Source organism: Bombina bombina, chromosome 2 (genome assembly GCF_027579735.1).
Source record: "Bombina bombina isolate aBomBom1 chromosome 2, aBomBom1.pri, whole genome shotgun sequence".
Taxonomy (NCBI): Eukaryota; Metazoa; Chordata; class Amphibia; order Anura; family Bombinatoridae; genus Bombina; species Bombina bombina.
The window spans coordinates 112536315-112548602 of record NC_069500.1 but is presented as its reverse complement, the minus strand read 5'-3'; the positions used below and the strand labels follow the sequence as shown (position 1 = coordinate 112548602).

The 12288-nt window shown below is 38.1% G+C and overlaps 1 protein-coding gene across 3 annotated transcripts in view; it reads left to right on the top strand.

Annotated features, from left to right (window-relative positions):
- RICTOR (RPTOR independent companion of MTOR complex 2) overlaps nucleotides 1–12288 on the top strand; it is a 611164-nt gene that overhangs the window by 392019 nt on the left and 206857 nt on the right. For all 3 annotated transcript variants that reach the window (XM_053701222.1, XM_053701221.1, XM_053701220.1), the window contains exons 18-19: nucleotides 9841–10040; nucleotides 10204–10330. In XM_053701222.1, the coding sequence (XP_053557197.1) occupies nucleotides 9841–10040; nucleotides 10204–10330 (327 nt within the window). The remainder of the gene's footprint in view (nucleotides 1–9840; nucleotides 10041–10203; nucleotides 10331–12288) is intronic.

Here is a 12288-nt window from a genome sequence, read left to right as displayed (position 1 = left end):
CGAACTTCTTTTGAATTTTTACCTAAAGTTGTGAATTCCAACAACATTAGTAGAGAAATTGTGGTTCCTTCATTATGTCCTAATCCTAAGAATTCTAAGGAGAAATCGTTGCATTCTTTGGATGTTGTTAGAGCTTTGAAATATTATGTTGAAGCTACGAAATCTTTCCGTAAGACTTCTAGTCTATTTGTTATCTTTTCCGGTTCTAGGAAAGGCCAGAAAGCTTCTGCCATTTCTTTGGCATCTTGGTTGAAATCTTTAATTCATCTTGCCTATGTTGAGTCGGGTAAAATTCCGCCTCAGAGAATTACAGCTCATTCTACTAGGTCAGTATCTACTTCCTGGGCGTTTAGGAATGAAGCTTCGGTTGACCAGATCTGCAAAGCAGCAACTTGGTCCTCTTTGCATACTTTTACTAAATTCTACCATTTTGATGTATTTTCTTCTTCTGAAGCAGTTTTTGGTAGAAAAGTACTTCAGGCAGCGGTTTCAGTTTGAATCTTCTGCTTATGTTTTTCGTTAAACTTTATTTTGGGTGTGGATTATTTTCAGCAGGAATTGGCTGTCTTTATTTTATCCCTCCCTCTCTAGTGACTCTTGTGTGGAAAGATCCACATCTTGGGTAGTCATTATCCCATACGTCACTAGCTCATGGACTCTTGCTAATTACATGAAAGAAAACATAATTTATGTAAGAACTTACCTGATAAATTCATTTCTTTCATATTAGCAAGAGTCCATGAGGCCCGCCCTTTTTTTGTGGTGGTTATGATTTTGTATAAAGCACAATTATTCCAATTCCTTATTTTATATGCTTTCGCACTTTTTTATCACCCCACTTCTTGGCTATTCGTTAAACTGAATTGTGGGTGTGGTGAGGGGTGTATTTATAGGCATTTTGAGGTTTGGGAAACTTTGCCCCTCCTGGTAGGAATGTATATCCCATACGTCACTAGCTCATGGACTCTTGCTAATATGAAAGAAATGAATTTATCAGGTAAGTTCTTACATAAATTATGTTTTTCCCATCCACAGGGATCATCACTAGTTCCTGACATTCGCCTTTTCTTGACAATCACTTTCAGTTTGTGGCTCTGCCACAGCTCCCAGAATTTTCTCAAAGGTTATGGGGGCTCTCTTGACAGTGATCAGGTCTTGGGGAATTGCAGTACTGCCTTACCTGGAAGCTACAAGGGTAGTTTTCTTAAGAACCTTATTAGATTCCCCTTCTATAAAAAAAATTCTGACAGAAAATCAAAGATTCTCTATTCTTGCCTATCTCTGCAGTCTACTGTTCGGCCATCAGTAGCTCTATGTATGGAGGTAATTGATCTGATGGTCGCTTCCATGGACATCATTCCCTTTGCTCGATTCCATTTGAGAGCTCTGCAGTTTTGCTTGTTCAGACAATGGAACAGAGCTCATTCAGATCTGTCTCAGAGGATAAATCTAGACAGTTGACAAGAGACTTTCTCCCATGGTGGCTTTCTCAGGAGCATCTGTCTCAGGGCACATGCTTCCAGAGACCTTCCTGGGTGTTTGTGACCACGGATGCTAGCCTGCTGGGCTGGGGAGCAGTCTGGGACTCGTTAAAGGCGCAGGGACTATTGACTCGGGAGGAGTCTGCTTTTCCCATAAACATCTTGGAGTTGAGAGCGATTTACAATGCTCTGATAACTCTCTATCGCAGTGCTTTCCAAACTGTGTGTCGGGACACACTAGTGTGTCGGCAGCAGTGTGTAGGTGTGTCCCTGCTTCAGCACAAATTTTTTTAAATTTTATTTAAAAAATTTTTTTTTTTGGTTTCTGACTTTCCGCCTGCCTGCTACGCATATCACATGGTTGACATGTGATTGATACCTAGGAGGTCACAGATCATCTTAACCTATTGGCGCAGCTCAGTGGGAACTGAAACTATTCCCATTGGCGGCTTTGGCGGCACATTGGCTCCTGACTGCACGTGTAGTCTCCTTAATTGGCTCGTGACTGCATGTGTAGTCAGTGAGTGGGACAGCAGTGTGTTTGCAGCATGGGCAGTAGTCAATCGGACTCACCAAGCTCTGAGGGAGGCAACTTAAATGCTGAGCTGAAGTCAGAAGTCAGTGGGGGTTTTTTTTTGCAACTAGCTCCCAGTAGTGCATTGCTGTTCCTGCTCTTGATATATGGATAGGAAGGGGAAGCGTAAAAGTACTTGATGATGAAATGCTAGTGTCTTTAACTAATATTCCACCAAATATTTAGAAATTGTGTTCATCCCATCAACCTCATACATCCCATTAAAATAGTAAGTAGAATTTTTTTTAATTCTTGCACATACATACATACTGTTACTTGTAAATACATTTAGTTATTATACCATTTATGTATGTGTCCGTATATCTTAAAACAAGTTAGTTTAAAATCCTGTTTGCCAGTACAACTGAATTACTGTGTCGCAAAATTATGTAGGTCTAAAAAGTGTGTCGCCAACATGAAAAGTTTGGAAAGCTCTGCTCTATCGTAATGATTCTGGATCAGCTGTACATCCGTAAAATGTCAATACGATCTTCTAGTGATTTTCAACACTGCTGGCTTACTTTTTTGCAAAAAGCCGTCCTCTATATCGACTGGAGTGTACAGATATAACCCTTCATGGGTCCGAATACCACAACCCAGATGTCATATGAGTCAATATTACCATCCGTGTGCAAGATGATTATTGCAGTGTATAAAAATAAAATCGTGGACTTTATTTTAAAACACAATGTTTCTCTGTCAGGCACGACTGTTTCATCAGGTAAATACACCTGATGAAACGGTCGTGCCGACTGAGAAACGTGTTTTAAAATGAAGTCTCATATATTATATAGACTTTTATCCACAATTTTATTTTTATACACTACAATAATCATCTTGCACACGGATGGTAATATTGACTCATATGACATCTGGGTTGTGGCATTCGGACCCGTGAAGGGTTATATCTGTACACTCCAGTCGATATAGAGGACGACTTTTTGCAAGAAAGTAAGCCAGCAGTGTTGAAAATCACTAGAAGATGGTATTGACATTTTACGGATGTACAGCTGATCTGGAATCATTACGAGAGAGAGTTATCTGGACGACTTCTAAGAGTCCAGGAGGCATTTCTGACACTTCTCAAGTGTCTTTGATCCTGTAAGTATAGCAATACTTGCGCTGACGGCGTTTGTATGCTATTGATTGTGCACTATGGTGGCGCCTTCTTCTTTGTTCTTTTAAACTCCTGCAGATTATCATCTTGAGACACCAGCAAGCTGTTGGAAGAAGTTTGATAGAGAGGTGTATATCCTGAGCAAAAAACAGGTAGGGAAGGTGAAAGGGGATAATCCTCTAGCTCTCCTCAGCGGGTACCCTAGTGGACCCATCAGATATGACAATATAAAAGGGGGGTGGAGGGGAGCGCCAATAAAGGCTGAGGAGGGAACTGTGGAGAAAAATATACCAAAAATGTGGATGCGATTATAGATAAAAGTATTAAAATATGAAATTTATTACACAATGATGTTAAAAATATATCACAATGAGGTCCTCACAAACCAAATAACAATAAACGAATTCATGGATCCATGTTACAATAATCGATAATAAAAACATATACTTAAGAACAAGTAGTAAAAGATAAGAGTGGCCTGATGTGCCGAGTCCTTTGTAGAAGAGTGTATATGTAGGTTTATTCAAAGTACATAGTAAGTACTCCTGAAGTTACTAACAGTTACTGCTTGTCCAGAAAAGTGACGAGAAATGATGACAAAAAACAGTGTCCTATTCAGTGTCCAATGGATGTAAAAATTGTGATCACTTATTATAAAAAATGAAAACATGAAAAAATAAAAAATATATATATAAAAAAGAATATATAATATTGCAAAAATTCCACAACCACACAATTCCATAACCTTTTTAACTTTTTTTTTGTGGAATTTTTGCAATATTATATATTCTTTTTTATATATATATTTTTTATTTTTTTCATTTTTTATAATAAGTGATCACAATTTTTAAATCCATTGGACACCAAATAGGTGTCCAATGGATTTTACAAGATGTCTCAATCTGATCCTGTCTCAGACGCTGCTGTAGGAACCATGCTGCCTGAACACAGTTCTACCAAAGCTAAGTGTATCTGTTGTAAGCTAGTAGAGATTATATCTCCAACTGTAGTATGTAACAGTTGTCATGATAAGCTTTTGCATGCAGAAAAGGTTTCTATTAGTGCTAGTACAGTATCTGTTGTTCCCTCAACATTTAAAGTACATGATATCCCTGTTGATATGAAAAGTTATATTGTTGATGCGATACAGAAGGCTATGTCTGCTTTTCCGCCTTCAAATAAATATAAAAGGTCTTTTAAAACTTCTCATACTACTGATGAAATTTGTAATGACCAACAACATACTGATATATCCCCCTCTGATGAGGATCTCTCTGACTCAGAAGATCCTACTGCAGACATTGCCACTGATAAATCATCTTATCTTTTTAAGATTGAGTATATTCGTTTTTTGTTTAAAGAAGTGTTGATAACTTTGGATATTGAGGAGTCTGGTCCTCTTTATAATAAATCCAGTAAACTTTTAAATTCTGTCTATAAACCTCCTGTGACTACTGAGGTTTTTCCTATTCCTGATGCTATTTCTGATGTGATTGCCAAGGAATGGTCTAAGCTTTATCCTTCTTTTGTTCCTTCTTCAAGGTTTAAAAAGTTGTATCCTTTGCCATTGGCTAAATTAGAGTTTTGGGAATAAGTCCCTAAGGTTGATAGGGCTATTTCTACTCTTGCTAAACGTACTACGATTCCTATGGAAGATAGTTCTTCTTTAAGGATCCTTTAGATAGGAAAATTGAATCTTATCTAAGGAAATCTTATTTACATTCTGGCTATATTCTCAGACCTGCCATTTCTATGTCTGATGTTGCAGCTGCATCAACTTTTTGGTTGGATATCTTAGCACAACGGGAAAAAGATTCTGATTTGCATAGCATTGTTCGTTTGCTTCAACATGCTAATCATTTTATCTGTGCTGTAATTTTTTATATCATCAAGATTGATGTTAAATCTGTGTCTTTGGCTATTTTAGCTAGAAGAGCTTTATTGCTCAAATCATGGAATGCTGACATGGTATCTAAATATAGGTCACTAGCTCTATCAATCCAGGGTAGTAATTTATTTGGTTCCCAGTTGGATTCTATTATTTCCACTATTACTGGGGGGAAGGGAGTTTTTTGCCTCAAAATAAAAAGTCTAAGGGTAAATCTAAAGCTTTGAATCGGTTTTGTTCTTACGTCAGAATAGAGAACAGAAAACCACTCCTTCCCCTAAGGACTCTGGCTCCAATTGGAAGCCACCTTTGAGTTGGAATAAATGCAAGCCTTATAAGAAACCAAAGCCAGCCCCCAAGACTGCATGAAGGTGCGGCCCTCAATCCAGTTCTACTGGTGGGTGGCAGATTGAAATTATTTCAAGATGTTTGGGCAGATTCCATTCAGAATCATTGGATTCAAAATATTGTCTCTCAGGCGTATCGAATAGGTTTTTAGAATAAGACCTCCTGTGAGAAGATTTTTTCTCTCTCACATTCCAATAAATCCTGTGAAAGCTCAGGCCTTTCTGAAGTGTGTTTCAGATCTGGAGCTTTCAGGGGTAATTGTACCAGTTCCACTTCTGGAACAGGGTCTGGGTTTTTATTCAAATCTATTCATTGTCCCGAAGAAGGAAAATTCATTCAGACCAGTTCTGGATCTGAAGTTTTTCAGTCATTTTGTAAGGGTCCCAACTTTCAAGATGGTGACTATAAGGACTATTCTGCCTTTTGTTCATCAAGGTCATTACATGTCCTCAATAGACTTACAGGATGCATATCTTCATATTCCGATTCATCCAGACCACTAACTGTTTCTGAGATTCTCTTTTCTAGACCAGCATTACTAATTTGTTGCTCTTCTATTTGGCCTAGCAACAGCTCTAAGAATCTTTTCAAAGGTACTCTGTGCCCTATCTGTAATCAGAGAGCAGGGTATTGAGGGGTTTCCATATTTGGACGATATCTTGGTACTGGCTCAATATTTTCATTTAGCAGACTCTCACACGAATCAACTTGTGTTGTTTCTTCAAAGACATGGTTGGAGTATCAATTTACCAAAGAGTTTCTTGATTCCTCAGACAAGGGTCACCTTTTTAGGTTTCCAGATAGATTCAGTGTCCATGACTCTGTCTTTAACAGACAACACATTTGAAATTGGTTTCAACCTGTTAAAACCTTCAGTCTCGATCTTTTCCTTCAGTGGCTATGTGCATGGAAGTTTTAGGTCTCATGATTGCAGCATTGGACGCAATCCCCTTTGCTCGTTTTCATATGAGACCTCTGCAGCTTTGCATGCTTAATCAATGGTGTAGGGATTATACTTGGATATCACAATTGATTTTCTTAGATACCAACACTCAACTCTCTCTGACTTGGTGGTTAGACCATCATCGGATTATTCAAGGGGCCTCTTTTGTTCGTCCTTCCTGGACTGTGATTTCAACCGATGCAAGTCTCACAGGTTGGGGAACTGTTTGGGGGTCTTTGACAGCACAAGGAGTTTGGAATCCTCAAGAGGCAAGGTTACCAGTCAATATTTTAGAACTCTGTGCTATTTTCAGGGCTCTTCCGGCTTGGCATCTATTAAGGAGAGAATCATTCATTCGTTTTCAGACAGACAATATCACAACTGCGGCATATGTCAATCATTAGGGTGGGACTCGCAGTCCTTTAGCAATAAAAGAAGTATCTTGGACACTTTCTTGGGCGAAATCCAACTCATGTCTAATTTCTGCGATGCATATCCCAGGTGTAGACAATTGGGAAGCGGATTATCTCAGTCGTCAGTCTTTACATCCAGGGGAGTGGTCTCTCCATCCAGATGTATTTTGTCAGATTGTACAGATGTGGGGTCTTGCCAAAATAGATCTGATGGCTTCCCAGGTACCTTTCCAGGTCCATGGATCCTCAGGCGGAGATGGTGGATGTGTTAGCAGTTCCTTGGTTTTACCAACCTGCTTACATTTTTCCGCCTCTAGTTCTTCTTCCAAGGGTGATCTCCAAGATCATAATGGAACAATTGCATGTGTTTCTGATAGCACCAGCATGGCCTTACAGGTTTTGGTATGTGGATCTTGTCTGGATTTCCAGTTGCCAACCTTGGCCACTTCCTTTAAGGCCAGACCTTCTGTCTCAAGGGCCGTTTTTCCATCAGGATCTCAAATTGTTAAATTTGAAGGTATGGAAATTGAACGCTTAGTCATAGAGTTTTCTCTGACTCAATGATTAATACTATGCTACAGGCTTCTAAGTCTGTTTCAAGGAAGATTTATTATCGGGTTTGGAAAGCCTATATTTCATGGTGTTTTTCTCATAAATTCTCTTGGTATTCTTTTAGAATTCCTAGAATTTTACAGTTTTTTAGGATGGTTTAGATAAAAGTTTGTCTGCAAGTACTTTGAAGGGACAAATCTCTGCTCTTTCTGTTTTATTTCATAGAAAGATTGCTAAACTTCCTGATATTCACTGTTTTGTTCAGGCTTTGGTTCGTATCAAGCCTGTTCTTAAATCAATCTCTCCTCCTTGAAGTCTTAAAGGGACACTGAACCCAAATGGTTTCTTTTGTGATTTAGATAGAGCATGCACTTTTAAGCAACTTTCTAATTTACTCCTATTATCATTTTTTCTTCATTCTCTTGCTATCTTTATTTGAAAAAGAAGGCATCTAGGCTTTTTTTTTTGGTTGACATCTGTACAGCACTTTTTTTTTGGTGGATGAATTTATCCACCAATCAGCAAGAACAACCCAGGTTGTTCACCAAAAATGGGCCGGCATCTAAACTTACATTCTTGCATTTCAAATAAAGATACCAAGAGAATGAAGAACATTTGATAATAGGAGTAAATTAGAAAGTTGCCTAAAATTTCATGCTTTATTTGAATCACGATAGAAAAAATTTGGGTTCAGTGTCCCTTTAATGTGGTTTTGCAGGCTTCTCCTTTTAGGCCTATGTATTCTTTGGATATTAAACTACTTTCTTGGAAAGTGTTGTTTCTTTTGGCTATCTCTTCAGCTAGAAGAGTTTCTGCATTGTCTGCTCTCTTGTGAGTTTCCTTTTCTGATTTTCCATCAGGATAAGGCTGTTTTGCGGACTTTATTTAAATTTCTTCCTAAGGTTGTGAATTCTGACAACATTAGTGGGGAAATTGTTGTTCCTTCCTTGTGTACTAATCCTAAGAATACTCTTGAAAGATCTTTACATTCTTTGGATTTTGTAAGAGCTTTTAAATATTATGTTGAAGCTACTAAAGATTTCAGGAAGACTTCTCTGTTGTTTTTTCTGGTCCTAGGAAAGGTCAGAAAGCCTCTGCCATTTATTTGGCATCTTGGTTAAAGCTTTTGTTTCACAAGGCTTATTTGGAGGCGGGACAGTCTCCGCCTCAGAGAATTACAGCTCATTCTACTAGATCAGTCGCCACTTATTGGGCTTTTAAGAATGAAGCATCGGTTGATCAGATTTGCAAAGAAGCAACTTAGTCTTCTTTGCATTCATTTACTAAATTTTACCATTTTGATGTATTTGCTTCTTCTGAAGCAGTCTTTGGTAGAAAAGTTTTTCAGGCTGCTGTTTCAGTTTGAATCTTCTGCTTATGATTTAAGTTTTCCTGAAATTTATGTTCAATTATAAGAGACTTATTTTTTTTTTTTTTTGTGGATTTACTTTTTTTTCAGCGGCAATAGTTGTTTTTATTTTATCCCTCCCTTTCTAGTGACTCTTCTGTGGTCTTCCACATCTTGGGTATTTCTATCCCATACATCACTAGCTCATGGACTCTTGCCACTTACATGAAAGAAAACATCATTTATGTACGAACTTACCTGATAAATTAATTTCTTTCATATTGGAAAGAGTCCATGAGGCCCACCCTTTTTTTGGTGTTTAGGATTTTTGTATAAAAGCACAATTATATTTCCAGTTCCTCTTTTTGTATGCTTTTTTACTCCTTATTTTATCACCCCACTACTTGGCTATTCGTTAAACTGAATTGTGGGTGTGGTGAGGTTTGGGAAATTTTGCCCCTCCTGGTAGGATTGTATATCCCATACGTCACTAGCTCATGGACTCTTGCCAATATGAAAGAAATTAATTTATCAGGTAAGTCCTTACATAAATTATGTTTTTTCTTATGAGACTGCTGGTCAGCAGACCTCCTGAGAGAATTAGAGCTCATTCCACTAGGGCTGTCTCCTTTTCTTGGGTTTTGGAAATGTAGCTTCTGTGGAACAGATTTGCAAGGTTGCAACATGGTCCTTTCTGCATACTTTTTCCAAATTTTACAAATTTTATTTTTTTGCCTCGGCTGAGGTTTCTTTTGGGAGAAAGGTTCTTCAAGCGGTGGTGCCTTCTGTTTTAGGTCTGCCTGTATTATTACCCCTCCCTAGTTATCTGTGTCCTCTAGCTTGGTTATTGGTTTCTCACTAGTAATTGATGACGTAGTGGACTCTCCATATCTTGGGAAAGAAAACAAAATTTATGCTTACCTGATGAATTTATTTATTTCCGGATATGCAGAGTCCACGACACCACTCTTAAATTTAAGACTGTTATTTTTTTTACTAAACCTCAGGAACCTCTACACCTTTGTGTTATTCCTTTTTTCCATTTTCCTTTCTGTCTAATAACTGGGGATTATGGGTAGGGGAGTGACACTTAAAAGCTTTGCTCCGGTAAGCATAAATTGTTTTTTTCTTACAATGTAATTTGAGAGGCTGATATTTTTGTTTTTATTTTTTTAGGATGGGCAGAGTTACTTAGAGGACCTTGTTAAGGATATTGTAATGTGGTTATGCTCCTCATCTGGAATGAAGCAGGAGCGCAGTCTTCAAAATAATGGGCTCCTAACCACACTGAGTCAGCACTATTTTCTCTTTATTGGTACTCTCTCCTGCCATCCTCATGGAGTCAAGATGCTAGAAAAATGCAATGTGTTTCAATGGTAAATAATATTTTATAGACACTTGTTTTTTCACACACTTGTTCTGGCATACACTATGCTTTTTTTTCCTTTTTATAATTTTTTAAAATATATTTGAGCCCATAATCAGTTTATTTATTTTTTTTGTGTGTTTTTGTTTTCTTTTCTTTTTTTTTTCTTTTAGTCTTCTAAATCTTTGTTCATTGAAGAACCAAGACCACTTTTTAAAATTGGCAGTGTCTAGCTTGGACTACAGCAGGGATGGACTGGCTAGGGTCATTCTTTCCAAAACTTTAACAGCATCACCTGATGTAAGTATGATGAATAATTGTGTTAACTTATTAGAATACTTGATCATATGTTGTTTTTTTTTGTTTTGTTTTTAAGTAAACCTATTTTACATTTTATTTTTCTTCTTTTAGTGCTAGTTATTCTTTTTAATAACACAAAAGAATGGAGGTGGTTGACCCAAAATGTTTTGTGGGTGTCATAACCTATACAAATGTATAAATAATTATTATTTTTTTACGTAGTGTAGTGTAAACATTTCTTAGGATAAGTATAATTATGTGTTTAACATGGTCTCCAAGATTAAGATGTATTCTGAAGTGCTGAGCTATTTGTCATTGATAGGAATACTCGGACCGATATGAGACCCAATTCCCTCCTCAGAGTGCATACGAAGGACGGAGAGGAAGACAAGAGTTACAGCCATTCAGTGAAAATCTTCTCCCAGTGTGGAGGTGTCACAGGCCTCCCAGGTGAAATGCAGATGTATCTGCCAATCCCCTGATATACAGTATGCTATATCTTGTAAGATACTTGGCACTGTGCTTGCACTGCCTAGGATAGTCCCATCTACTGGAAACCGTTAATTTGCAGCTGAGTAGATGAATGTGCCAACATGTAAGTACAATACATCTTCATAGCCCAACAGCTATTGGCATTAACGTGTACATGTGATGCCTGGTGACATGTACACACCACACAACTTCTACAGCAGTTTTAGGCACTTTAAAAAAAAAAAATGAGGTTACGGTCTCCATAAATGTAGTACTACCTTGTTTAGGTATCTCTGGTGTTACTGGATCCCTTAATGCAGCTTACTGTTTTCCACCTGCGCTATTAAACAGCAGTTTTAATGCTCACAAGTAATGCCGGTACACTAGGGGATTAACGTTTTTGTGCACTTCTCTTGAGTTGCAGTCGCCATCTTAGATATGTCTGGAAAGTCTCTATAGGGTGGTGAGACATATCAGAGTTGACCATAACTATATTTCTGATAATTTAACTTTTTAATTGCTGCTTTTAACATTTCATTACTGGTACTGTTCAGCCATTAAGTGGCGTTTCTTCTTAATTGTACAAGGGTTAACCAGTGTCTTATCTGTCATCTGACTTAACTGTTTCCCTGCTGGGTTCAACGTTATGTGTGTTTCCTATATACTGCATCTGTACCTTTCCTTACGCTACTGTAATGGAGCAAATAAGTGCAACTCAGATGTCTGGAACTTCAACTGACCTGCTGGAGGGCAGATCAGATAATTTAACCCTCTCCTGTTCTTGTCTACTGTGTAAGGATATTTCTAGGTTGTGCATATCATGTGTTGAGTCTGTGTCTAATCCTAGATAGGATCTTACAGTACTGCCCTTAATTTAGAGTTTTCATGGGTCTCCAGCTCACCACAACTGTAACTCAGGAGCTTCTATGGAACTATCTCCAACATTTAAAGGCTCTGTTGATGGCTGCCATGCATTCAGCAGTTAGACACATACATGTGGCAAAAGTTGATATTTTGCAGGCCTTGAACTCCTCATGGACATCCCTTAGGAGCGACCCAAAACAATAGCCTACAGAAAAAAACGGGTACTTTTTTAGAATCTGACAATTCCTCTTGCCTGATTAAGTCGCTGAGCTAGTGAGTAAGGATTAGAACAAACAATGTATACCATTTAATCCTTTTGCCGAATTCAATGCAATGTTCCCTCTTCTTTCTGAGATTTGCAGGTTGTGACTCTGACATTTGGTCTTGTCACAGCCCCTAGGGTATAGGCATAGGCTCTAGGGGCCTTATTGAGAGTAGTGTCAGCTCAGGGCTGTCAGTAGCATTCTATCTAGACGACAAGCACCCAATCTTCAGGTCGCTGTAAGACACACTGATACTGTTCAACTGCTTTGCAGTCATGCCAATCGTAAAAACAACATACTCTAGCTGAAAGGTTTCAGAGCAGTTTTGGGGTTCTTTGAGAGCACAAAAAGTTTGGTCTC